At 45.5% G+C, this 26,870-nt stretch overlaps 3 protein-coding genes and 2 long non-coding RNA genes across 6 annotated transcripts in view; 3 read left to right on the top strand and 2 right to left on the bottom strand.

Moving 5' to 3' along the window:
- The first annotated feature begins 836 nt into the window (after positions 1–836).
- The window catches only part of HOXA7 (homeobox A7), a 29,791-nt gene continuing 3,757 nt past the window's right edge, over positions 837–26,870 (top strand). The window contains exons 1-3 of the mRNA XM_019535239.1: positions 837–1,684; positions 2,687–5,676; positions 17,215–17,318. Coding sequence (XP_019390784.1) covers positions 1,309–1,684; positions 2,687–2,970 — 660 coding nt within the window. The 5' untranslated portion in view covers positions 837–1,308 and the 3' untranslated portion in view covers positions 2,971–5,676; positions 17,215–17,318. The remainder of the gene's footprint in view (positions 1,685–2,686; positions 5,677–17,214; positions 17,319–26,870) is intronic.
- LOC109310185 lies at positions 3,493–9,384 on the bottom strand. Its single transcript, XR_002101152.1, has 2 exons — positions 6,105–9,384; positions 3,493–5,670 (listed from the first exon to the last, which is right to left on the bottom strand). It is a non-coding gene; the product is annotated as an uncharacterized LOC109310185 (long non-coding RNA).
- HOXA6 (homeobox A6) lies at positions 9,468–11,706 on the top strand. Of its 2 annotated transcripts, none has more exons than XM_019535228.1 (2): positions 9,468–10,128; positions 11,506–11,591. In XM_019535228.1, the coding sequence occupies exons 1-2, from the start codon at positions 9,693–9,695 to the stop codon at positions 11,511–11,513; spliced, it is 444 nt and encodes a 147-aa protein (XP_019390773.1). In that variant the 5' UTR covers positions 9,468–9,692; the 3' UTR covers positions 11,514–11,591. The 2 variants fall into 2 exon arrangements, with proteins under 2 accessions (XP_019390773.1, XP_019390763.1); XM_019535218.1 differs by having other exon boundaries at positions 9,474–10,128; positions 11,415–11,706.
- HOXA5 (homeobox A5) lies at positions 13,656–15,870 on the top strand. The gene is made up of 2 exons (XM_019535185.1): positions 13,656–14,492; positions 15,331–15,870. The coding sequence occupies exons 1-2, from the start codon at positions 13,931–13,933 to the stop codon at positions 15,579–15,581; spliced, it is 813 nt and encodes a 270-aa protein (XP_019390730.1). The 5' UTR covers positions 13,656–13,930; the 3' UTR covers positions 15,582–15,870.
- On the bottom strand, positions 25,249–26,864 carry LOC109310191. Its single transcript, XR_002101153.1, has 2 exons — positions 26,228–26,864; positions 25,249–25,645 (listed from the first exon to the last, which is right to left on the bottom strand). It is a non-coding gene; the product is annotated as an uncharacterized LOC109310191 (long non-coding RNA).

Raw genomic sequence — 26,870 nt, 5'->3', positions numbered from 1 at the left:
CTCCAGCTTAGGACGGGAAGGTAGGTCCGCAGAGAGGTAAAGCAATAGGTCTGAAGCCCTACGGATGTGGTGGCTCCAGGACTTCCCGGTTTTTAAAAAAGGTGTTCAAAGAGAGATGTCCTTTTTTTGCTACTGAAAGGGGACGGGGGTTGAATTATTCTCCTATTAAGCACAGTGAACCCGTCATAACCGCAGCCTTAACTTTAGAAAATCAGCGACTGGGTGATTATAAATAAAAAGCCCGATCGATTATTAATTCGCCTTTGAAATACTGGGAGTGGGCTGTATTGGACGGGCATGGTTTGGCAGCGGGTGCGGGGTACTCTTAGCAGAGCCAAAGGGTATCGATATTCTTCCAGAACTGTTAGCTTCTTCTGACACATCCTGATTTGGGGGGAAAAAAGAAGGAAAAAAAGACAGAAAAGCATTTCTTCAGCCACCCCATCCTGATCCATCTAGCCGAAAGCGATTAGCAGAACTTAGCGTGTCAATATCTTAATAAATCTATTCGCAAATTAGGAAGCCCAGTACATAATTATTTCACAACTTGCTTTCCTCGAGGAAAAAAAAAATCCATGCATGATTAACAGAATCATTTCAACTTTTTTTTATATTAGCCACATGGTTTCAGTTTACTGCAGAGACTTTTTTTTAATGTGCAAGATGTGCTTTCTTCCCCCAAAATATACGGAATATGGAGCAGCCCAGGACTCTGGCTTGTGTTCATTAGGAAGTCAGAGCTGGTGCACGGGGCTACTATGCAAGTCCGACTTGGCGGTGGCTTTTTAAGCAGAGAAAAAAAAAAGTGTGTGTGTGGGGGGATAGAAAATAAAAAATAAGTTGAAAGGCAGGCGAAATATATGCCTAGCCATATCTAGCTTGTCTACATCAATACAGCCCTGGAATAGGGAGATTTACATAGCACAACACTCGGCTTAAATTTCACTGTAGACCCAAATAAATCTCTGTTTATTTACTTCCCGTACTTTATTGGGATCTTACAAAATACCGTCTACCATGTGCCAGCCTTAACCAAAAAAAGCCCCCTTGTCTTTAATTTGTTAGACATATATTAGATCCTCTTCCCCTTCCATTATAGGATACTGTGAGACACGCTGATCTATACCACCTGTGATGCAGGCGGAGATTGGAGGACGGGGTCATATGACTGGTCACGTGCTGGAGGCAGCTCAGTCCAAAAGAAAATGGGGTTTGGTGTAAATCTGGGGGTGTAATGTTATCATATATCACGCTACCTCGTAAAACCGACACTGAAGCCTACCGGACAACAAATCACAGGTCAAAATTATGAGTTCTTCGTATTATGTGAATGCTCTTTTTAGCAAATATACGACGGGGGCTTCTCTTTTCCAAAATGCAGAGCCTACTTCTTGCTCCTTTGCAAGCAACTCTCAGAGAAGCGGCTATGGACCAGGCGCTAGTGCTTTCACCTCCTCCATGCCTGGCTTGTACAATGTGAACAGTACCATATATCAAAACCCGTTCTCTTCCGGATACAGCCTGGGCTCTGACGCCTACAACCTGCATTGTTCCTCTTTTGATCAGAACATTCCCGTCCTCTGCAATGATCTAACCAAATCCAGCTGTGAGAAAGCGGAGGAAAGCAACCTGCACAACCAGGCAGAGGCTAATTTCCGGATATACCCCTGGATGAGGTCTTCAGGTATGGGGAACGGAGAGGGCAAGAGCGACGGCAGCCAGGCGAATATGTAGCCAAAATGACTGTCAGCACAGCCTTTATGGTTTTAATTATAGCAGAGGCGCCATTGCGTAGAAAGCCCGTGGCATTGTATGTAAATGAGTATCATAAAACTTTTTATTGCCCAATTAATGGGTTCTAGCCTCGTAAATTTATTTAACTCCATTTGCTATGGAATGTTAGCATTGAGTGTATTTGTGCTGTTGGAGAGAGAAATACCGAGGGCTGGTTGTGTACCCTGCCAGCCCACGAGGGGAGAGGGTCCCCCCCAGAGAAGCTGGACTAAAATAACCATCATCATCATCATCCTCTTTTGGTGGGAGAGGCAGAGGAGAGGGGCGCTCAGGACCGGAGGACCGCCTGGCTCGGGGGCACAGGACTGTACTAGCCCAGGCTAGTGTGAGATGTGTCTTTTTTTCCCCCTTTTCCAGGCAGCTCAGGGTCTGCGCTTTCGGGGTCCGGGGGGTGCCTGTGCGTGTGCGCGCGTGTGTGCGCGCGCGCGTGTGTGTGTGTCTGTGTGTGTGTGTGTGTGTGTGTGTGTGTGCGCGCGGGGAGGGGGGTCTTCTCTGCAACGGGTTGTTTCTGAGCGGAGACAAAGTTGCCGTGGGATGGGGACTGGGCTCCTGAGCGTCCTACCCACCCCGGCAGGCGGTGGGCTGCAGAGGTCGTGCCTGCCTGTGTGCAAGGGGAAGGCTGGGCAGTGCGGGGAGCCCGAGGCGAGGGGAGTGCATCCTGGAGACTGCAAGTTCTCCCTCCTCCCCCCCAGATTTGCCCCCCGGCTTGGGTCTGTTTCAGACGCCTGGGTTTGTCCTGCCTGAGCTGGACATGTCGGCCAGCAGAAATGCCTTTGTGTGGGGGGAAGGACGAGGGGTCGCTCCTGGCGGCTGCTGCCTGGCTGTAAATACCGAAGTTCCCATCTACGCGCCCGTCCTCGGTCTCCCGGCTAACTTCTTTGCCTGCTTTCAGGTCCCGATAGGAAGCGGGGTCGGCAGACGTACACCCGCTACCAGACCCTGGAGCTGGAGAAGGAATTCCACTTCAACCGCTACCTGACCCGCCGGCGGAGGATAGAGATCGCCCATGCCCTGTGCCTGACGGAGAGGCAGATCAAGATCTGGTTCCAGAACCGGCGCATGAAGTGGAAGAAGGAGCACAAGGAGGAGAGCTCCAGCACCCCGGCGCCCAACGACACCACGTCAGCGGCAGCGTCTGTGGAGAAAGTGGAAGAGGAGGAAGAAGAGGAGGAATAAAAGTCCCATCCCATGAAGCAATCCCAAGTATTCTGCACGCACGTGACAGTTGTAAAAGCTCCCTTCAAAAAAAAAAAAAGACTCACTCTTTCATTTTAGAAATCAGTCCCCTTTTAATGAGCATCTTGAAAGAGAGCGTCTGCAGACATGAAAGGGCTCCCCGAGTGATCCCGCCAGCCCCCCGCCCCAGCCCAGCCCCATTTCCTGTCTAACCCATTCAAAATGTCTCATCAGATCATCCTAAAACCATCCCGATCGGGTTGTTTTCGTTTGCCCAAGCCTTGGTGGCTTTGTTTTTCTTTTCTTTTCTTCTTTTTTTTTTTAAGGGGGTACATTTGAGGGGGAGAACTGCTACTTGCACATATAGACAAGCGTTAAGATCCAGAATAACTACCTGACTCAACTCGTTCCAATCAGTGGTTAAAGGGTAAGTGCATTAGGCTCACCAGAAAACAAACAAACAAACAAACAAAAACTACCTAATTTTGAGCAACTAGCTCTGCACTTCCGGTTTCTTCCTCCCCCCCTTTTTAGAGCTCATAGCTAACACCAACAAAAAAAGGTTTAAAAAGCAAGGGAAGAAAAATCCTGTACCAATAATGAAGCAGAAACCACTACAGCCTAATGCAATGAGTTGTACTACCTATTTACCAGACTACCTATATCTTGCTCCGCCTACCTATCTTCTAAAGTATACTGTATTTTAATAATCAAGAGAAGATAACATACTAATGTGAATCGCAGAATGCTTTTAGAAACCTACGTGTAGTCCTTTGAAAAGCACGCATCAATAGCTTTGGTATATAATTTGGTACCGAAAATGCTGACTATATTTAAATTTAAAAATAATATATTTATTCCAAAGCAATTATAAACGGAAACCATATGCTGCACCATATATTTCTTCTCTATTCTTTACTATTCTGAGAGAAGAAGCAAACACATGCCAATGTTGTACAAAGCGGTTTAATATCTTGCGTTGGCGTCTACCTTTGAATTACACTGATAAAGGGCGTTTTCTTTTCTAGGCTCCTCTCACTTAATATAACTGAAAATGTTGCTTAAAAAGTGAATTCAAATGACCATGTTACCGCCTCTCAACAATCCTTTTTATCCTGGTTATTAGAATGTGTTAATATGTAATACCGTGAATTTTCCTATAATCCTACAAATGCTGTATATTTGAACCATTTTTTTAAATCATTTCTATTGTCATAGACCTCATGTGTAAGATCATGTCATAAATTGAGAAGTATGTAATTAATTTGGAAACTTTGTAGCATGACGTATTGTTAAGAACTCTGTATAAATCCGTCTTGAAGGTTTGGCTAAAGTTTATTCATAAAATTGTATGTTACAATGTGTTTCGCTGTGTTCATTGTGAACATTTGGATATGCCGTGTAAGTATTGGAAGTGGAAAAAATGTGTGTGAACTCTCTTTGGAAGTGATTCCGTGTTCAAGTATCTCCCACGATAAATGTGTTTTATGTTACACAGAAAATAAATATGCTTGTTGACAACGAATGGCGTTTCTTTATTAGTGAACAGCGCAAAGGAAGCACAATAAAAATAATTTACACAAATAAAGAAATTAGATCAAATAAATCATTTTCATCCGCAATCAGACGCGGGGGGGGGGGAATTCATACGTGATGGATTGAGAGGAATCAGTCACTTTCTCGATCTCGAGCTTATAATTTTTCAGTTGAGTTGATTAATTAAGCACAAACCATCCTTTAAAAGAGCTCCTGCGTGCGCTACTCTTTAAATCACAACAGAGCTGAAATGCGCCACGCGGAAATCCGCATTAGAGAAATAAAATTTGGTAATGAACCCAAGGCGCAATGCGAAACTTCCAAGTGGGAGCGGTCTGTGCCTAGGGTGAGAGCGAGCCACAGGGGATGGGAAGGTATTTTTTTAGATAAATAAAATATTAATTGTCCCTGGAAAATATAGCAAAAAAGTCCGGCAGATCCAGTATTTTGTAAAAGAAATGTAAAAAATCAGGCAGGCGAAGCTCTATAGAGGGCAAGACAAACAGAGGGAGAATGACACTGGCATCTGCAGAGAAGTTCCCTCGCTCGGCTGTGTGCAGTGGCTGGTCAATGTGTTAATTGCAATTTTAATAAAATTAGTACAAACTCTAGGTCCTTTAAAACTCTAGGGCTGCCTCTCTGGTAAGATGGCGCCTCTCTAAGACCTGCCTCTTCTTAGTGATGAGGAAAAGGCCATAAATCCGTTGTTGTTTATGAAAATTTACAACTTTGCAATACAACTTTATGAGTTGTTCGGTTTTTCCATTGGTCGTTGTCGGTCATGTGGATAGTAACCGTGAACATGAACTTTTTTATAATTTCCCTTGCGAGAATAGAGCTGCATTCTTTTGCTCAGCTCTGTCCTGCTTCGGATCTCTCTGGCTTTCAATCCCCCATTTCATTTGTTCTTTGTAAGGCAATAGTGAACAAAGTGTATGGAGGTTCAGCATAAGCAGCCGCCTAGAACACAGATCCTGGATGGCAATTTCCAATTCCTCCGCTGGAAGGTGTGGCATATTGGATTCAAAGCACTGGAGTGGCAGATTTTCAACTTGCAACCTGGCTAATTTCCTGCTTCTTCTGGCACCAAAAGGAGGGCGATTCGTCTCCTGTGCAGCCAAAACGACAGCTGTCAAAGTAGCAGGGGCTCCTGCTAGCCAGAACCTAAAGGTGAGAAATGTATATAACACTACAGTAAGCAGGGAAACTGTGCAATACCTTTTTTTTAGAGAGATGCATAGCAGACATGTGAATTTATTTCAATTGAAGCATTATCAATCAAAACCCGTGCTTGTTTATACTGAACCGCTTGCATGCAAAAATACAAACGCTTGCTCTTCAGCGAGGCTGCCGTGTCATTTTAATAAAAGTTATTTTTAATTCTTATAGATATGCTGGAACATTGCGATTTTTTTTTCAGAATGCAGGTTTATGACATCACATTAAGGAGATTACTTTTTTTTTTGCACGAGGAAAAAAACCCCGAAACACGTTCGTTTTTTTATTCCACAGCTTTAACAACAGAATATGAAGTGCAATGGAGCTAGCTGATCCTGAAGACTTTAACTAATAATATTAATAAAAAAGAAAACACTCACAATTTCAGCAAGAGACCAACCAGCATAGCATCGCCTCATTCCATTGCATGTTTTCAAAGGAAGAGGCTATTTCTGGAAGGACAGGGATAGAGGAAAGGCAGGCAAGATGGGGCTTCGTTTTTTTTATCAGATGAATCATTGCATGCAAAATAACTGTGTCACGTAACTGTGTTGAACCGGATCCTTGACTTGTTTCTGCAGAGGTGGTTTATGGATTATTTGTATAGCGGACTCGGTGTTACAGCGATGTCAGCTCTGGGAAAGGAGCTTTTTTATCTTTTCTTTTCTTTTCTTCCCCCCCCGCCCCTCCCCCCCCCGCTGCTTCTCGCGTGGGGCTGGAAGGATTGGAGAGGGGCATGTGCCAATTGAGTCCGGATTGTGAATACCGGCTGGCGGAGGGGGGAGGGCAGAGCCCCGGCCCCGGGTGTGTGAGCACTCAGGGCACTGGCGTGTGTTGCACGGATCTGGGCTGCCTGCCTGCGCCGGTGGGCTGGAAACCGCGGCTTCGGCGGCGGGGTCTGCTCCTGCTCTATCTCGCCAACCCTGACAGTCATTAAGAATGAGCTGCTGGGAGTGCTTTAAATGTTAGCACCGGTGTTGTTTGTGTTCTCAGGGCCGATAAAGAATTACATTTGCATTGCATTGCATTGCAGTATCTGCTTGACTGCAACTGCAGTGAGCGCCGGATTATTTATTGCGGGGCGAGGGGGTCTCAGTGCTGCCACGGTGTGGCGGAAGTAGGTAGGAGAGGGGAGAGGACGCACAGGCTGCTGCGAAGTGCAAAGCCTGGAGGGCTGCCGTCCTCCTGGAGAAACCCGAAAAGCCGGCCTACCTCGGGGCGCCGTGCCCGCTGCCCCGCGCCCCCGCTCGCCCCCGGGGCTGGGGCTCGGTGCCCGGCTGGGTGTCGGCTGTTGGATCTCACCCTGGTATCTGCTCTGCCAGGAGGGGCTGGAGGCTGCCCAGTGAGGTTGCTAATACTTCAGTCTAAACAAATGCTTTAGACGGCAAACAGTGTTTGGATTAGAGGCTATTACTGCTTTCCCTCGCACGTCTGAACATGAGAAGGGCTTGTAAGTGGCCTGATACTCTCCGAGAAGGAGCCTTTTAAGCTTAAGAGGGTAACTGCCCCCGCACCTGTACACTGATGGTGGGCTTTGACTCATTGGCTCGATGGGCTCAGGCGCCAGAAACCCCCCTCGCCGCGCTACACGGCGCTGCCCAGATTTCTTGCACGGGGGCTTGATCTTTCGGAAGTTGAAAAAATAGGACTCGCACGGCTGCAGCTCACTTGGCTCCACTGCCCGAAGGTTGGGTGGCTTTTAGCTTCCCAGCGCTAAGGGTGGGAGCAGAGCTGCTAGCCCTGCCTGGGCAGCCTCACTGGGAAAGCTTTCTTTTTGCAGATTTATGTATTTATTTATTTATTTTGGCGGAAATAAAACACGATTGCAAAGCAGATTGTTCAGCTGTCGCTATAACAACTCTAGTACACGCTTCCCCCTGGCAAACCTGTACTTTCATTTCTCTACGGAAGCAACTGCGAAATGTTTCCATTTATTCTGCGGAGACATCCGAGATTTAGACTTTGGCGAGAACAATAACTTCAGATTCCCACTGGCCAGTTCTTCTCGCCTCAAAAAGATACAAATAGCAGGCACCCGGGCTCATGTCCTGTAAACAGAGATACCCCTCTCTGTTTTTGTGACGAATGCAATGTCTATTCAAACAAAAGACCGGCTGAGCATAACTTTTCGTAAGTAGTGTGGACGCTGCATGTTTTGGGTGCACTGAATCTTAATTTCCCCGGTACATTTTCGTTCTAACCTGCCTTGAAAAATATCCATTTGTTTTTTTTAAAAAAAAGACAAACCTCCAAACGACTCTTTTTGTTCCCCAGATGGATTATGCTTATCTTGCACAGCCCGAAAACTTTGCTGGGGGAGAGTGGCTTTCAGAAAATAAACAGGATTTTTTCCTCGCATTGCCAGTACACTGTTATTTTTATTCTTCCAGGTGTGCTTGGAGAGATGAATCTCGATTGGGAAAGTTTTTTTTTTTAAAGGGAACGCATGAGTGCAATCAACATCTCAGTGGGAATGTGCGACTGAGGACAGTAACAATACCAACTATTGTGGAGGGAGGTTTTAACTTACTCCGGTTTTATAGGTATCGTAATCATCCTCCGGAAATGAGACAAACAATCTTCCCACGACAACAAAACTCCCGCATTGAGGGCTCTCTCGGAAAGGAGCGGGCGCCCATGGCACTTCAAAGCGGAGCTGGCTTAAAATTAGGCTCTGTGAGCCGGGGGAAGAGCCACGTCTGATGAGTAAACACAGCAACTGCAGCCTGGACTAAATTACCAGCCAGCTCAGCGAGTTTCAGCAGCCTTGCTGCGGCTCCTGCGCTGGGCCAAGAATTAGATTTCCGCTGTGGGGTAGCTGCCAGGCGGAATAATTAAGCCCAAGACCCGTGTTTAACGTAACATATCTATAGCTATACCTATCTATCTATAGCTACCTATATAGCTATATATCTATTTAAATATCTGAGCTAACCCCCGGCTTCACTAAATGATGTAAAGCAGCAACGAAAGAGGCCAGGCTTCAGGTTCTCCGGCTTGGCAGGGCTCTCGCACCGGGGGGCTTGTACCTCCAGGAGGATGGGGTTTTAGGGGAAGAAGCACGTGCAACTTTATCTGGACGCGGAAACCTGCTCCAAGCCCTTGCTAATGAGTCCGCTGGAAACACTGCAAAATCTCTCTCCTGCAGGCCCCCATTTCCTGTCCGCCCCGCAGTCTCCACTTTGATGAGCAGAGGGCAGGGGTAGGGGAGAGCTCCTCAGCTCGCCTCGGACAACGGGGCTCAGCTGAGCCACGTATACAAAGGCTGGACTCCGAGCCGGGGCGGAGAGATGGGCTCCTCCAAATCTGAAGGGCAAGATTTCTTTAGGGGGAGGGGGTCAGGCTCTCTAGCTGCCCCCGGGTGAGAGGGGAGAAAGCGAGCCACCCCGGGCAGACCGGGCCCTGCCTGCTCTGCCCCACTGGCGGATCCCCGTCCTGTCGCGTCTTTTAATTGCTCCAAAGTTTTCAGTCCCGGCCAAGATCACCGGCTACCTGTGCTACAGACTGATGCCAAGGGCTGCTGCCCTCTTCACCCCGCACTTTGGGCATTTCCCTGACTCCCACGCTGCAGATCCTAACTTTTGCCAGCCCAGTCGCCCCGGGCACTGCCCCCGGGGCGCTCGCAGCCGCCGCTCTCCTTCATGCTTGGCCGGGGAGGGGGGAGGCTCCCCCTGCCCCCGATCCGTGCCCGCCCCCGCGCCCGCCGGTGCCCGCTCCTGCCGGGAGCCGCGGCCCGCCCGCCCGGGCTCGGGCTTGGTGGGAACTTTGCTGGCTCGGTCGCTGCGGGTCCCAGGGGAGCGGGCTCCACGGCGCGCTCCCATTGGCCGCCCGGCCGTCAGCTGGTGCTATTTGCTGCTGTCGCTTTTGGCGCTCGGCCATCCAGAAACAAACCAGTTCGATGACTACTAATAGTTATAGCCAGATGTACTAATACACAACAAATCACAGTCCTGGAGAGGGGAGAGCAAATGAGTTCCTATTTTGTGAATCCCACTTTCCCTGGGAGCTTGCCTAATGGGCAGGAGTCTTTCCTCGGGCAGATCCCCCTCTACCCAGCTGGCTATGATGCTCTGAGGCATTTCCCAGCTTCTTATGGGGCAGCAAACCTCCAGGACAAGGCTTACACCTCACCTTGTTTCTACCAGCAGTCCAACACGGTCATTGCTTGCAATCGGGCATCCTATGAGTATGGAGCCTCTTGTTTCTATTCAGACAAGGACCTAAGTAGCGCCTCTCCCTCCGGCAGTGGCAAGCAGAGGGGCCACGGGGACTATCTGCACTTCTCTCCCGAGCAACAATACAAATCCGACAGCGTGCAAGGCAAAATTCTACATGACGAAGGCAGCGACCGGAAGTACTCGAGCCCTGTTTATCCCTGGATGCAGCGGATGAACTCCTGCGCTGGTAAGTCATTTGAATGCCATCAAGGGGGGCAAAGGAGGAGTGGGGGGGGGTGAAGTTTTTTTTGAGTAAGACTTTTATAAAAAGCGCATCCAGAGGAATGGCTGCGACCAGCAAGCTGTAACCTGAGACCTCCCCAGGTTGCTTTCGACCTGGCACCATGGCCACCCTCGAGCAGTTAGGAGCAGCCTGGGTTCCTTGGAGAAGTTGCTGAGTGATGGTGAAAGACTAGCTCTCTGGACACGGTGCCTTTAGGGACTGATTATTTTTTAAGATCCCTCCACAGAGAACCCTCTTCTTCGCTCCTCCAGTGTCCAAGAGTGATGCAAGGAAGATGCCCCCTGTATTGACTAGCCAATGCATTTGTGAGACAGAGCCCCCCTCCCCCCACGCACCCATCAGCCCCATTCATTAGTATATGAGTATTGGTCATTGAAAGCACGTTTTCTGGTAACGTGTGCACACTCGCAAATCGCCTCGAATTGTCGCCCCCTTAAAGTGGATTTTACGTGCCAGGGCTCTCTGGTCGGGGGTGGGGGTGGGGGATGTTACTTGTTTTTAATAAGCACATAAACTTATTCACTCCAGCTGTGATCAAAAAGCCTCTCCCCTCCCCCAGGTTTTTGAGCAGAGAGATGATAAAACCTTGCACTTATTTGTAAAAGTTTCACTTTCAAAGGTAGTTAGTATTTTGGAGGATCCTTTGGCATCTGATGGCAATTATAGAGAAGCAAGGGGAAGGGGCTATTCTATGAAATTCTGCTGACGTTTACGATTATGCTTAAATGACAGTTGTTCCACTGCTATTCTAACTGTAACAGCTATGTATATACACGCTCCCATGCACACACAAACCTACGTGCACACATCCTTGCGGGCGATTTATATGTATATAAATCGCGCACATTCGTATGTGTGTGGATGTTTGTATGCTTACACACACGTACACGTATGCCTGCCTCTCCACGCCTATGCACCCGCACCCACATAGATTTGTTGAACTGTATACGTGTGTCTATACGAACATATATACATACGTACAAAGTTGGGGAAATTTCACTTTAAATGGGTATAGTCACCGCCTTTGTATATCAGAATTGTGCCACTGAACCTGATAATGATGTTCTTCTCCACTTAGAAAGGTTTAATCAGGGAAACTTTTGAAAGCCAGGGTAGCCACCCCTTCTGGGGCCGTGTCTGCAAGAGGAGGCAGGGTATACTAACCACTATTTCTGAACTGAAATCACTGGGCCCTGTCCAATGCGATCATTTTGTCTTTACTTCTGCAGGTACAGTATATGGAACACATGGGAGACGGGGGAGGCAAACATACACCAGATACCAAACGCTAGAGTTAGAAAAGGAATTTCATTTTAACAGATACTTAACCAGAAGACGACGCATTGAGATTGCAAACGCCCTCTGCCTTACTGAACGACAGATTAAAATATGGTTTCAAAACAGGCGAATGAAATGGAAAAAGGAAAACAAACTCATAAATTCCACACAGCCCAGCAGCGAAGAAACAGAGGAAAAGTCAGGGGAGTAGAATAATATTTAATAAAAGTTTCCAGGCCTTTCCTTGTTAGCGTTTTATTTCCCCTTGTGATCCTTCTGCTACTAAAAATCCTATAGGTTTTCACAGGCTGTTGATTCCCAAAGGCTTGATTAAAATATATACATTTGCAATCAACTGTGAATTTCTTTAAAAAAAAATAGAAGTGCTTGATTTAGAGCTAGGTAGTGTATATAGTCACGTCTGCAAAGCGTAAGTGGCGTTGCTTTAGGGTAGTCCAGAAATGCCCCAGGTTTTTAAATATTGGAAAGTGAGCATCTCTGGGCAACTGTCTCTGATCTGACTGTCCGGCTGCAGGCAACAGATAAGGGGGTAGGTGTTTGTCATGGGAAGCGATCGGGTCGTGGATATTAGATATCGTGGAGCCGAGATATTAGAAGACCTTGTTTTTGTGTCCTAATCCCCGCTAGGTCGGGCCGGCTTGTTCCGCAGGGCTTGGGAGTTGATGGTCTCTACAAACAGAAATCTTCCCCGTGTAGGAAATAATTCACTAGCGCAAAGAGGACAAAGACTTCGGGGGTTTACAACTAATCGATGTACTAAACCTGGCCATCCTCTGCCCTTCAAAACGAGGACGAGCCGACGGCGGGTGTTAAAATGCCGGGAACCTGCCTCCAACCAGCACTTGTATTGAAGTAAAAACTCCACCTTAAACTTTGGTCCGGGGGGCAGAAGAGTCTTCCACGCGGGGAAATTTCTGTGGGCCAGTTGGGCAAAGGGTGAAGGCAGCTCTCAGCCAACACGGAGGGGAATTGCAATGATGGGATCCATGCCTAGTCATTTATTTTGAAAAGCATTAAAATTCAAGGGTCTGTCCTGGTAAATCGGGGGGCGTTTCGCCCCCTTCTGTGATGTCCAGCTTTTCGATCCCTCACCCTGAAAAAGGACTACACCAGACATAGAAACACTGCTGGGAAATGATTCCTCTTGAGGGCTCTTTTGCACTGAAGACGATCCGTGCGGGGGAAATGCTCCCTGCGCTATACGGATGTAGTGGGAGAAGGTGGCCAAATATACAAGTGAATGCGTCAAAGCCCCTTTTGTTCGGAAAGGCGAGGCATGTTAGGCTACCGCTCCGAATAGTTGAAGAGCCAAATCGCGAAAACCGTGATGTAAAATGGCTACCACGACGTTTGCATTTGTCTGAAAAAAGGGCAAAAAGTGATGCCGAGCATAAAGCTGGATGGATTTTGACCCCAGCTGTGAAGAAGAAAAAAATACATACATACATATATGTATGTGTGTATATATATATGTATGTATATATGTGTGTGTATATATATATACACATATATATGTATGTATACACACACACTTAAACCTCACACACTATTTATCCTTATTAAGTACCTGCCATTTCAGATCGGCGCGACAGCTTTTAATGTTGTTATTTTGTGAAGCGCTTGCAAAACTAAATAACTACCTACATACATCCATACAGACATCCATACAATAAAGTCAGACACCCAGGGTTGTAATTGCTGTTTGCATGCAAGGATTTATCCTAGGGGTTGATTTTATTCTAGCTGATTTAATTTTATTTTATTTCGGTCTGCTTGTTTTGCACTTGGTTTAAATCAGTCACCCTACAGAAAAGCCAGGTTCTTTTTGCAGGTAAAAAAAAAAAAAGCAGAAAAAAGAAAGAGAGAGCGAGAGAGAGCTATAGCAGAACAGGGAGAATAATAAGGAGAGGAATAAGAGCGAGGGAAGGCGGGCAGGGAATGAAAGGGAGCCACTGCACATGCAGAGCAAGCTTGTCCCCGACCTGCTGCACGACCGCCGGGCTTGCGAGAGCCCCGTGCAATTGGGACGTACTAATGGAAGTGTGCGAGAAATGCCATCATTTTGCCGTAATGGGCTGTAACCTCGAGTCGACCCCAGCCCCGCGGCCCCTGGCTGGAAGCGGGAAGATCTGACTTGTCTCCAGAGGGTGGCGCACGAGTCCGACTGACAGCCAGGCGCTGGCGGCGAGAGCCCGCCAAGCCTCCAGCATCCACCCAGCTCCCCCATTAGTGCACGAGTTTACCTCTAGAGGTCATCAGGCAGGATTTACGACTGGACAACAAAAGCACGTGATTTGAAGCCGTACCCCATATTTGGGTGCCTACGTAGGAGGGAACCAAGTACATGTCCCAGTCATTTCCATAATTCATCATAAATTGTGCAAGGGTGCTATAGACGCACAAAACGACCAAGAGCCACAAATCAAGCACACATATCAAAAAACAAATGAGCTCTTATTTTGTAAACTCATTTTGCGGTCGCTATCCAAATGGCCCGGACTACCAGTTACATAATTATGGAGATCATAGTGCCGTGAGTGAGCAATACCGGGATTCCGCCAGCATGCATTCCAGCAGGTACGGGTACGGCTACAATGGCATGGATCTCAGCGTTGGGCGCTCAGCTTCCAGCCACTTTGGTGCCAATGAGAGATCTCGCAATTACCCGTCCAATTCCACCTCTGCCTCGACAGAGCCCAGGTATAACCAACCTGCAACGTCTTCTCATTCGCCTCCACCTGACCCTCTGCCCTGCACCGCCGTGGCTACTTCGCCTGTCAGCGAGAGTCATCACGGGGTGAAAAACTCCATAGCTAACTCTAGCAGCACTTCGTCCACTTCCAGCAGCAGCACTCACATAAGCAGAGAGGGGGTTGGCACGTCGTCTGGGACTGAGGACGACACCCCAGCAAGCAGCGAGCAGGCAAGTGCCCAGACCGACCAAAGCACAGCTCAGCCTTCCCAGCCCCAGATCTACCCCTGGATGCGAAAACTGCACATAAGTCATGGTAAAGCGCTACCCTGTTTTCTTTTTTAAAGGAGGATTTGCTTGAGCCGGCGGGAGCGTGGGGGGCGGCTGGGCGGTGGGGGTGCGTGGAGCTGGAGCTGGGGGGTGGGGGAAAGGGGACGAAAAACGACCCCAATCCCTGGGATTGCACTGAGAAAATGTCCTTTCCCAGGCAGGGAGCAATCGGGCACGTTCGCCAGCCCGCTCCAACTCCACCAAGTCTCCCCAACTGGAGGGGCAGGGGTGCATTTTAAATGGGGGGAATTGTGAATAGGGGTTGTCACCGTGCAGTAATTTATGGGGAGAAGTACCCCGTGAAACCAGCGTTACTAATTCTGGGCAAGGACAAGCGAGAGTTTAGCAAATCGTGAGGATGGGAGTTTTCCCTGGGAGGAAGTCAGGGAGGATTAAAAAAAAAAAAAAAAAGGAGCGGAGGGCGAGGGCTGGGGGCATGGGAAGGCTCGGGGTGTCTCTGCCCTGTAACTTGGAGGAATGATTACCTGGCGGTCTCCTTCGGAGCCAGGGCTGGTTTGGGGAGTTACAAAGCTAACCTCCACCGCGAAGTCGTGGGAAAGAACCCAGTGCCCCGGCTTGCCTGCCTGCCTCAGTAAGCCCATCCAGCAGCTCAGCTGTGGGGGGACGGGCGCTTGGCTCCTCTAAAACCCTCCACAGACACACACAAAAAAGGGGACGAGGGGGGTGGGGGGAAGAACTTGTTGAGCATTTCCCCGAAAGAAAGCCAGGACCGAGAATAACGGTCCTTGGATGCTCGTGGCTGCTTTAGAAATAAAGGAGCTGGTCGCTGCTGAGAGGCTAAATCATTCACTTTTCTGTTGCAGACAATATAGGGGGACCCGAAGGAAAAAGGGCTCGGACTGCTTACACCCGGTATCAGACCCTGGAGCTGGAAAAAGAATTTCACTTCAATAGATACCTGACCCGCAGAAGAAGGATTGAAATAGCACATGCTCTTTGCCTCTCAGAGAGACAAATAAAGATCTGGTTCCAAAACAGGAGAATGAAATGGAAAAAGGATAATAAGCTGAAAAGCATGAGCATGGCAGCTGCAGGAGGGGCATTCCGCCCTTAAGAATTTGATCCATTAAAAGTACTGAGCAGTATTAGCTGACCCTGCGTAGAATGTCAGTACTAAGTTGACTTTCTAAAACTTCCTTGTGTTACTTCTGTGAAGAAACCCTGTTCTTGTCGTCCTAAGTCATCTTTTAATCATGAGCCTGTTCATTCCCATGATATCGCGTGTATAAGTAGATCTGCTTTCCGTACATTTCTTTGTCTTGAATGGCTTTGTCTTGGAAATATAGATGTTTTAACTTATTTATATGAAGCGAGCTGTGTTACTTGAAGTAACTGTAAAAAAACAAACACGAGAGAAAGAAACCCCCTCGTTTAGTACCAATGTTATGTGTTGCACTCAATTTGCTTAACTGTGCATGTGTGTTCAAGTGTTAATGTCTGTATAGCTCCAAGCTGTTAAAAATATTTTTATTCAAACTACCTATATAATTCCTGTGTAATTAATGCTGTTGTAGAGGTGAAATGATGAAATACAACTGAACTTGTCCTACGTGTAGTGAATAGTGAATCTGTGACGAAAACTGTGATTCCAAACAGTATGTCCTTGCTGTGCCTTTGTATGACTTTTTGCACGACCTCCTAGAAGTGGCTCTTACTAAGCGCAGCTTCAGTGATGTATGTTTTTTGTGAACAAAGTTACAAATATAGTCAAAGTCTGGCTGTTTGAGCAAACTGTGATCAGCTTTTTTTCTTTTTTTTTCCCCCCCAATTTTTTTGTATTTGTTTTTACAAAAAAAATACCCTGACTGGAAACAACAACAAAAAATAAACTTTCTATTGTAAGCTTTCGTGATTTAATTTGTGCAAAACAAGGAGTTGTACTTCCTAATTCGCTTCTGAAAGAAACATATCAGTGCAGAGTTTGCAATATTTTACCTGGCTAAGACCTAATGCTACACGTTGCATCTGATACAAGTGCAATTGTCCGATACCAAGCTTTTAAATTGCAACTTTGAACATAAGTTCCTCCTCAGTGGTTTCTCGTTAGGTGGAAAGCTGCATTGCAGACCCACAACCAACACCCTTGGTGGGTGAATCAACTGTTATCTGTTTGCTGATTGTTGAAAAACATGTGCTTTGTTAAAATCCACTCCCAGCTCCAAGGCGTGTTTGCCTCGCCATATAGAATTACTCCCGTGGTTTAATTAAGTATATTTGCAGGACAGCCATATCAGAGACGTCTATAAGCAACATCCTAGAGCCACCTTCCCACTTTTCACCCTTTCCAGATTTTTGGCTTTTTCGCTACAATTAGTTTTCTAGAAATGCAATGTTACTTACCCCATCACAGCTTGAAAGGTTAACTCTTCTGAGCTTCTAAGAGCAACTAAAGATTTGCACATTTACTGACTGGTTACATTGATGCCTTCCCTTAAAAGTTATAAAACAGTAAACTTTATAAGCCCCAGTTCCGGCTATATGACATTTGGGTGCCAAATGAATAGGGTTTTGTGTATGAATTAGATCGTAAAATCATCCATAGCACAGACAGATAGGCTCACTGGCTATAAAAAGTCACGTGGTGCCATTAAAGTAAGTTTTATGGTTTTGGGGAGTTGACATCCAACATTATATACCACATAACATATAATCTCACTGACGCTGGACTTCATTTGACTCTTTTGCAGGCTACGTGTGCCTCCTGGTCATTCAAATTGTCAGGTTTAGATACAGAAGTATCCAAACCACAAGTTCTCAGTACTCTATGAAAAATGGCTCCTTACAAGGCAAGGTAAGTTTGTGCACAAGTTCCTTAAAGTTTATTTGTACAGTTGGAAACTCGACTCTCTCTCCGGCTCCATCCTTTCAGGACTGTCACCCTGAATTGGAAAGGGTAGAAAAATCTACTAATGTTACAGGTTTCATTGAAAACTTTCCCCTCTCTAATTCTAACCCTAGTTCTATATTTTAACAATCAAATCCAAGAAAACCACAATAAGTCTTTGGCAGAGATGGATTCTGAGGCCTAACTTTAATTACTCTGACTACCGCAGAAGATAATTACTTCCTTTGCTCCATAGACTTTCCAGTTTGGAAAGGTTTTGTTTAGCAAGGAGTAGCTACTGCAGGCGATTTTTTAAAAAGGAAACATATATATATGGCTTGATGTTATCTGAGCAGTGTCTTCTGGAGACATGCTAGTGTTGGAAGAGGGCTGGTGCATTTTTGGATTAGAAAAATATTTTGCATGCCACAGCTGGCATAAAAATGGCATAGACTGTATTTTACTGGCTCGGAGTCTTCTTTACTGTTCTAGGTTCTCTAAGAAGCTTCATTTCTCTGGATATAGCCATATGTGTAGTGTGGTGTGGCCAGCAGATAGGCTTAGTAGCAGTTTCGTGGTGGTACCTTTTTCCAGGGTTTTTGTTTGTTTGTTTTTATTTTCACTGTTTTTCTAAGAGAACAAAATTGATTGTAACTTATGATGCTCCTACGAGCTATTCCAGGTCATCAGAGTGCTGCAAATTATGAAATACAGACTCAGTTTCCCGAAGGTTGTAAATAGCCCCATGGCTATTTCTCTCTCCCTTTCTCTCTCTCTCTTTCTCTCGCTGGCTGGCGATTGCGGGTAGGCCCAGCTGCAGGTTTGCTTCAACATTCTTTTTATTTAAGTAGACTGTTCTCACGAGAGTGTGATTACTCAGCAATAAACTTTATGGCCGGATTTAACTTCAGTCTTTGAATTTCTAGGGCTGAGTAAAAAGGTGAAAGGGACTCTTGTCTTTTTTCTCTGTAGAATCTGGGCCTGATCCTGCAGACCCTTACTCCTGGCTCAGGACAATAGACACACTGAGCATTGTAGGACTATGCGGGTGATGAGGATGGGTTTTCTGGATTAGGCCTGCAGCCCTGAAATACAGGCAGACATTGATTATCTATCTATCTATCTATCTATCTATCTATCTATCTATCTATCTATCTATCTATCTGCTTCGGAACTAAGGTTTGGACAGTTTGGGGTATGGCACGGTTTTTCAAATGGTGCTGTGCAATTATGTTTTCCTGATATGTTGATCGTTAGGCTTTTGGCTTAATTTTTCTAGATTCCTTTCAGCATTGCAATTTGCCTTAGAAGTGGCAGCTCAAGCAAATGTCAGTATGGTGGAAAGGCGTTAGAATTCAAGGACAATAACTGGATAGTTTACCACTTTATAAAGGTGGTACCTGTTCAATGTCCAAGAATGGTATGGCACACTCATTGTGTCTTTGTTTTATTTTTTTTTTCCAGCTAATGGAGGGTATGCATTGATAAAACACGATTTTATATTTAAACTGTTAGCTTATTTAGAGGACGTATTTGCTTTACAAACTTCTGATATTTTGAGTTAATTCACAGCAGAAGTTTAAGCGTTTTAGAAAATGCTGTCTTTTCATGCCTTTCTGTGAACACTGCATTAAGGAAAAAAATCGCATGTACTTCTTTGATAACAGGGTTAAGAAGTAGATTTGAAAGGTGCATTTTTATTGCACTTGATCTCCAGAAGTACACGATACAATTAGCTTAGGAACAGCTGGCTGGTACATGGTACACATAGTATCATCGCTTCAATAACAGGAAAGCAGGAAATGTATATTTAATAGTAGTACGTTAAATTATGTATCATAAACTAAGGTAGTATGTGTGGCAAAAAAAAACTGTACACACCCTTAAAAAAAAGTTTTGGTGTCTAACAGACCGGTTGTTTTCTGAAGGTAAATCACCTATCTCGCCTATTGCACAGAGTAAACCTGAAGCAAAATAGTTTACATTATCTTAATTTCTAGTCCCATTGTATAAGAGGATATTCCATTGTCAGGAAAAAAAAACATGAACTCGCCCTGTATTTTAAGTGACCTTTCTGTCAGCTGAGATTGTGAATTTTCAGAGCCAGCTGTAAAATAATTTGCAACTGACCTAAGATATTTGGATTTTAGTTTCTCAAACATACTGTACACAGAGTATGCAAACGTTTGAGACTTGTGAACAAGAGCAAGTTGCACAAAATCCACAGGGAGAGAAACACGCACATATTGCACGCAACCACAAGACACGGTCGTCTCGACTGGAAATTACTACAACTTTTTAAGCATTTCTAGGCTTGCCTCCCCCTGTCAAAGTCCAGGCAGCTCGAATCCTTTAAGACCAAAAGTACATTCAGATGCTATAATTCCTGCTGAATTAGAACAGGTCCAACTCCCAAACTCGCCACCCTTACATACGCCTTAGTTGTGTCCTGATTAAAAATGAGTAAGTGTCGGTCAGACAGAGGGATCGCTTGAAAGCCAAACTTAGTTTATCTGTGCCCATTAATTTTGTTCAGTGTTTTGCGAATTGGTGCACGTGAGTTTATTTTACTCAAACCCTCGCAAGTGGCATTCTCCGCACTCAAATGCAGTTTGCTTAATCCTCTGAAAGACATACTTTAGTGTAGCGTGGCATGGCTAAACGTAATGGCGATTAAAGGTTAGCTCTCCCTTTTGTGTATATAACCAGCGACTTCTACCAGTCAGACCTTTCCCTGAACTAGATATACAACAATTCGATGGAGCTTTACCCGTAACTGGAAGTCGGGTGCCCTGCAAACATATTCATTGCCAAATCGGGGGTGGGGGTGGGGGTGGGAGTATTATTCTCCCAATTCCTTCCATTTAGCAAATGTGTGTGTCTGGAGAGGGGTGACAAGGCAAGTGTTTGCTCTTTGCTCCATGGGAAATTGAAGGGAGTAGATTCATATGGGCAGATCATGAGGTTTCGATCTGGAGCCATATGCATTGGAGCAAAGTATTTCCCCCACCCAGAGCATACCGTTTACATACATGAAATAGTTCATTAATAAACCTCCTGAGCAAGTGAAGAATCCCCTTCCCCCCCTTGTCCCTCTCACTCCTAGGCTTTAGCTACTCTTTCATTGTTCGAGTTACTATTCATAGGACAAAGCTGTAACTCCGCCAGCAGGTAGTTTATATTTGAAAATATTCTTCCTTATCAACTAAAGCCCCCTCACTAATGCCTCTGAGGAAGGCAAAAATCTCCTGGACCGTCTTACTCAGATGTACACGTAGCCACATATACAAGCCATACCATCTGCCACAGAGCACGGGTAAGATTTGCAAGGCTTTCGCTTTATAGTGCGCATAAGGAATCTGTCCCATATCCAAAAAAATGACTTTTCAATAATAATATTTGTTATGAAGGTTATTGGGTAATTATTGCAATTTTGTGAAACAGTCCTTGCTTGAGGTGAAGTCTGTCTCTGGATAACAAATGGCAGCCCTTGCAGTTCACTGCCAGGTTAAGTAAATGCAGAAAAGATAAATCTGCACACCCTAGGAATCACCAGCAGAGCTCGCTTTAGACCAAGTTCACAGTCAACTCGTTTGCCTAGACAAGGCTTCACAAACAATTAGAGTTGATTCTTTATTTTTAAATAAAGGAGAAATGACTAAGTCCTGAGCAGTAGACAGCTATATTTCCTTCGCCCCGACGCTCTACATTACATTTTTTCCACCTTCACGTCCACAACTTACCAGCTTTTCACCTGCAATTGTAACCATATAGCGCCCTGGAGTTAATCTAGTCCCTCCAACGCTGGCGAAGGAGTTTGCAAACTGATTTAAAACCACTTTACAAAGATGAGAGAGTAAAAAGAAAAAAAAAATCCCGATTTCTTAAAATAAAAAGACCCTTAGAAAGCTAGGGAAACCGGCAGAAGCATTGGAACAAACTGTGCAACCTCTTACTCCTAAAAGAAGCTGCATAGCTTTTGTATATCTTTGTGGTTAAGGGCGTTACAACTGCAGGTCAAAAAGTTGAGGGTCAAAAGTTTACGTTTTGCACCGCTCTTAGTCATCCGCCCAGACAGAGTTTGATGTCAATGTTATAGCCGAGATCTTGACTATCAGCACAAAAGATAAAATAGCTTTGAGTTACGTGTGTATCACAGTATGGACTCCAGGTGAACTCTAGTGGTTGAATGACCTCAATTACCGAGGAAAGGATAGAAAATTCCTCTTTTCAAGACTAATACACGTTGTATTTCATCTTGAATTATCGGCCACTTTTGTGTCTGAGGATCTCTGCCTCAGCTGCACCAGGTAAACATGCATGCCTCCCCCCCCCCCAGCTTCTGTTGATAGCTATGCTCTTATATACCGCAAGCAGGTAACAAAAGCTTTCCTGCTCGTTTATTATTATAAGTGCCTGCTCACGAGTTTTAACGTTAAGTCTTCTCGCTGTGCAAAATGGCAGGGAGATAAGATAGCAGCCAACCTATTAACATGGGTATTGATCCTCGTAGCGTCTTTGTTTTCACTCTAATTTCTACAGTGACCACTAAACTGTGCTTAAACAGGACATATTGGAGATCATGCTTTCAAGTTATATGTTTAGTCCGAGAGGGCTCGTTTCCTATTCAAAGCGATGGGGCCATCTTGTATTACCAATGGAGATTCCAGCTGAAAAACTGACCGGATTGCAGCGTCCCATCCTTTGGAGGGGTGGTAAAGCTTGCTGGAATTGCTCTGAGATAGCAATTCATAGCTAACCGCGTCTCAGACCATTTTTATAGCGGACTTTATTTGTTTAGAGCCTAATTCCCTGAGAATTAGGCTCTGTGGCTGAGAATTTTTCTTGTTTCCAGTACTGGAGCAGCGGTGAGGAATTTGGCTCTTAGGTTACGTAGGGCAATAACAAAGCCACGCAAAGTGTTACACAGAGAATTCCCGTTGGAGTGGTCATTATACACCAAACCCACTGTGTAATGCACGAACGCCCGTTGAAATGATATTGGAACAATGCTGCGGTATGGAGGGAAAGTTTAGTCCAAAATACTCATGGACAGATGTGAAAGGTGTGGAGGAGGGGACAGGAAGTCAGATGGAAAAATGTACTTCATCATTATCTGTTAGTCACCTTTAGAACCGAAAAGACAAGAAGCCATACGGGATTTAGATACAGCTGAATTGGTGGACAGTGGAACTGGTGGATCATTGTGGAAAACAGGAATTCTTGAAAATACATAGACGACCTGTTTAGCCTGTAATCAACGCGGGGAACTGTTGGCGATTATGCCCAAATCCTCCTATGTGACTACAGTGGTGAAATGTTATAAATGTATTTGCAAATGCGTTTATTACTCGTTCACAAAAAGAATGATACTGCAAGCGATCCATGATGCGTTTTTAAGGGGTTAAATAGAAGGTTTTCCTCAAGTGAGAGATTATAGACGTTTGTTCTGATAACTTGCATGTTTGGTAAAGCACAAAATCTGGCAGCAGCCTAAAATCTGTAGCCAATATCTGGTTTGTGAAAGGACACTGCAAGATTCATGCTGCATCACTGACACTCCCCGGCCGAAAAGCTGTTTTTACAATCAGGTTCCTCAAGTGAAGTACTGAAATCTGTTGGCTTTCTTACCAAAACAATTATTTATTGAAATCCTCTATTTTCAGTCCAGTGCAGAATAAAAATACCAAGAAGAATATTTCCGAAGTGGTTTAAGTGCCAGCTTCAATAAATATTGACTTTTCTCAATTGTTGTTTAAATGATTCCCCTTTTTGACTGAAAAAAAAGAAAGAAAACAGAACAGTTATGAATTTGAGACCAACTCCTTCTCCCCTTTCATTCCCTGACTGCAGCGCCCACTGGTCTCTGCTGGAGAAGGACTGCTCAAAAGACCATTCATTTACAATTCTACCACAAATCACATTTTATGTGTGCTTATTTAACCATGCCAACATAGAACAAGCAAATCACGCCAAACATGCAGTTGTTAGAACATATACAGTGCCGGTGAAGTCATCGCTTTATGAAAAAATGGAAGGGGGGGAGAGAAAAAAAATCAGCCCTCGCCCCAATCTCGACCACTGAAAGCAAATCTTTTAGCCTGTTCGCCCGAGAGCTAACAAACGTTAAGCTGAGGAGCTGTCTTGCGGGCTTTATGATTGCCAAAGAACAAAGGACAGATACAGTTGATACATTCCATAACGTTTACATTTTCCCGCGATTTTTTTCTTAATTTTCCCTTAGAAGTAGTGACCTGAGCGAAGCACCCTGCTATCTAAAAGACACTGTTATAGACCTTTTAGAAAAACTAAGTCCAAGGCCGAGGTGAACTTCAGGTCACCGCGTCTAACAAATATGAAAATGTCGCCTGGTGAAGGGCACGCCTTGTTATTTAACAAAGACTGTCAATGTGTAAGATTAATAAGAAACAAAATGCACACGGTGTCACTTTTCGGTCACTTTGAAACTTGGGACAGGCTTGCATTCAAGAGGGAAAGCTGGGGCTAAATATATTCAAAATGGTTCAAATCAGATTCAAACCAGGCTGCTGGAGCGCGTTTCTTTCTCCTCGTCCACCCTCCGTGGTGCACTGGGCGAGCTGAAAGGCTGAATTGATTTTTCCCCCCTCCCTCTTTTCTTTTTAATCGTTTGCTGCTGTAAATATATTTTAGCCGCGCACGTGGGACTTGCATATTTCACAAGAAACGGGGATAATCTTTATTTAAAAAACAAAAAACCAAAAACCACACACACCCAAAAACTGTTTGGGTATGCATGAGATTGGATCCTCTTGGTGCATGAAGATTAGCTATCTCCCTATCAACTTCATTTCAGTGAATGCTCAAACTCTTCCATGGCAAGATCCAGCTGGTAAACTTTCAGTAATTTATTAATTGAATAATTGTTCTTCACCAGGGAAATAGGGTACCTTATTTCTTATAAAAATAAAGTTCTTCCTTTATTATTATGTGTACGTGGGATGATGCTACGAGCTTGCTTAAAAGGAAGTATCGGGGAAAGGTTCGGAGATTGTTTATTGCAGCCATAAATCTTGCAGTAAAATGTCGAAATGGCCGTGTGCGAGATAACACTTGGTGGTCTTGGCTGGGTTCTTGTTTATGATAACAAAACCACAAAGACAAGGAACAGGCCTTTGGAGATCCTGCATAAGCACGTCTTCACAGCCTGCTAGAACCACATGAAAAACAGACTTCAGCTGAGCAGCTCGGGTCACCTTGTAGATTTACAGTCGGATCCCAATTGTAGCCTTCTCGTGTAACTGAGCACCATAAATACATGATAAAAGAAAGAAGCCCAGTTAAACAAGTATACTTGGAGATCTCACCCTGGTAAATAACACAAAACCTGGCCAGATCTCCGAATATAACTAGTCTTGCAAACAAAATAAGGAAACCTGCTTTCGTTGGATTGTACTGAGGGTTGCAAGCACGACAGTTTCCGGTAGTATTGTAACCAGAATATACCAGGAGCTGCCTTAGGAGGAGGATAATAGTTATGGTAACATAGTAGATTGGGGTCGCGCTCGCCAGCCTGTGTTTGGACGTACGTAGCTGTGTGTGCATGCCTATCTGCGCGCCGAAAACCTCTCTGCTGTTGGTCTCTGACAAGCTTTTCTTCTCATTGCAGTGTAAGTCCCTAGCGTTGGTCTCTTTAAATAGACTTGAGGTGCTGGACACATACACACCCTACAGGCAAACAACCTTGTCCTTCCTCTGTCAGAATTGGTTTTGTTGAGTAGTTGTGGTGCCCGCGAGGGGTGATTGTGTGTGACCCTGCTTTCTTCTGCAAACAGGGTAACTTACCTACTGCACCACTCCGGGTTGCCTAGGTATTTTGTGGGAAATCAGTCAGGCACTGTGCTTTAACTTTTTGTTTATGCCTTAGACATTTGCTACGACCAGCAAATGAGTGCTTGTTTAGATAGGTATCCCAGTAGTACCAAGCGTTGGAAATGTTCGACCATCTTACAAATTGTTTGCAATCTGAATATGTACATACATAATAGAAATCGATACACTGTCTGTATTACCGGTTAGATATAACACTCATTTAAATATACTTTCATTATTACGTATGATATATGATCTATGAGGCTGCGAAACAACAGTCTGCACATAAAGCAGGATATGAGAACTATCTTTAGAAACAATCTAAAAAGGACCATAATTCTTCCTTGATGCGTGAGGTGCATGTTGCTGTGTTAGAAGGTGAGGCTAGCTAATCAGCAGCTCCGCGCCCGAAGAGGTCTGTAAATATTTGTATGCGTGCTTGTCTGCAAAAGAGAAGAAGAGAAGCAGCGCGGAATAAAATCGGAAAAGTTCAGTCCTAACCGCCAGCGTACAACTGGAGATGGGATTAATAAGTAATTTATTATTTTAAAATAATGGCGCAATTAGTTTAACTATCAAATTTCAATTATCTAAGGTCAAGCGGTTGCCTCTTTTCCTTCCTGAGCTGCAAATATTGTTAACAGACTTATTTTAGCAATTTACCAGTCAGAGAGTAGTCTCCACATCTAGCTTCGATATTGCGAGCTACTTCTCGAGAGCTGTCAGGGATTTCTCTTATGGTAAAAAATAAAAACAGCAAACAAACAACGGGGAAATTCGTAGGTGGGGAAAGGCTCTTCCTCGGACTTAAATATTCCTAGATGGTCTTTTCCTTTATACGAAGTATTTTATTTCAGCATGTTTGGTCCCTCCCCCCCCAAGAATATTTCTATTAATACACAACACCACTAAAGACTCCCTTTGACTCTCTTCCCTCCGTTTTATACTAACATTTGAATCTAATTATACCTTATCACAGCTCCAAATGTGCAAAGGGACGCAAGATTTTTAAGTAATTAAATTACCATAAAATAGCAACGTTGGCAAGCTCTAGGGACAGATCGGGGAAGAAACCAAGGCGACCTGGCCTGCACAAGGCGGAGGTTCTTGCAGCCTCATCGCTTTCACTTCCACCTGGAGGGAAGGGCTGCCCCACTGCCCACCGGGTGGTTTGGAAAGGGGAGGCTTTAAAACCTCCTGGGCAGTGCCAGGGGTCTCTCCTCCTGCGGAGAGCACTGGGGGCTCTCGGGTATGTCTCCTGCCTTCCAACCCTAACATGCTGCAGGGGTCAAATCTGGGGTGCCCCTCCAGCTGATCCTGGAGTTGGGCTCTCCGGGGTGGAAGGAGGGGGGACTAATGAGCAAATGAAGGGCAGTCAGTGGCACTCCTCGGAATCTGGGGGCCCCCCAAGAGGCACAGGGCACCCCTTGCAGGCGGGGTTGTTGCTGGGGGGGTGGTGGAGGGTCTCTGGGCGGTGTCTGGGGCTCCTTGCGCGTGAGTCCCCCCCAGCCCGCACACACAGCTGGGGGGGGAGGTGCAGCCCCCCCTCCTCCCCAGCGCTGCTCCGCGTTGCATTTCCTGATCCGGGGTCCGCGGGCGGCGCAGCCATTGGCCCGGCCGGTCAGGTGGTGGCGGGCGCGGGGGCGCACGTGTGTGTGCGTGTGTGTG

The sequence above is a fragment of the Crocodylus porosus genome, unplaced genomic scaffold (assembly GCF_001723895.1).
Source record: "Crocodylus porosus isolate Cpor-Errol unplaced genomic scaffold, CroPor_comp1, whole genome shotgun sequence".
In the NCBI taxonomy this organism is placed as follows: Eukaryota; Metazoa; Chordata; order Crocodylia; family Crocodylidae; genus Crocodylus; species Crocodylus porosus.
This window is presented reverse-complemented; position numbering and strand designations above follow the sequence as displayed.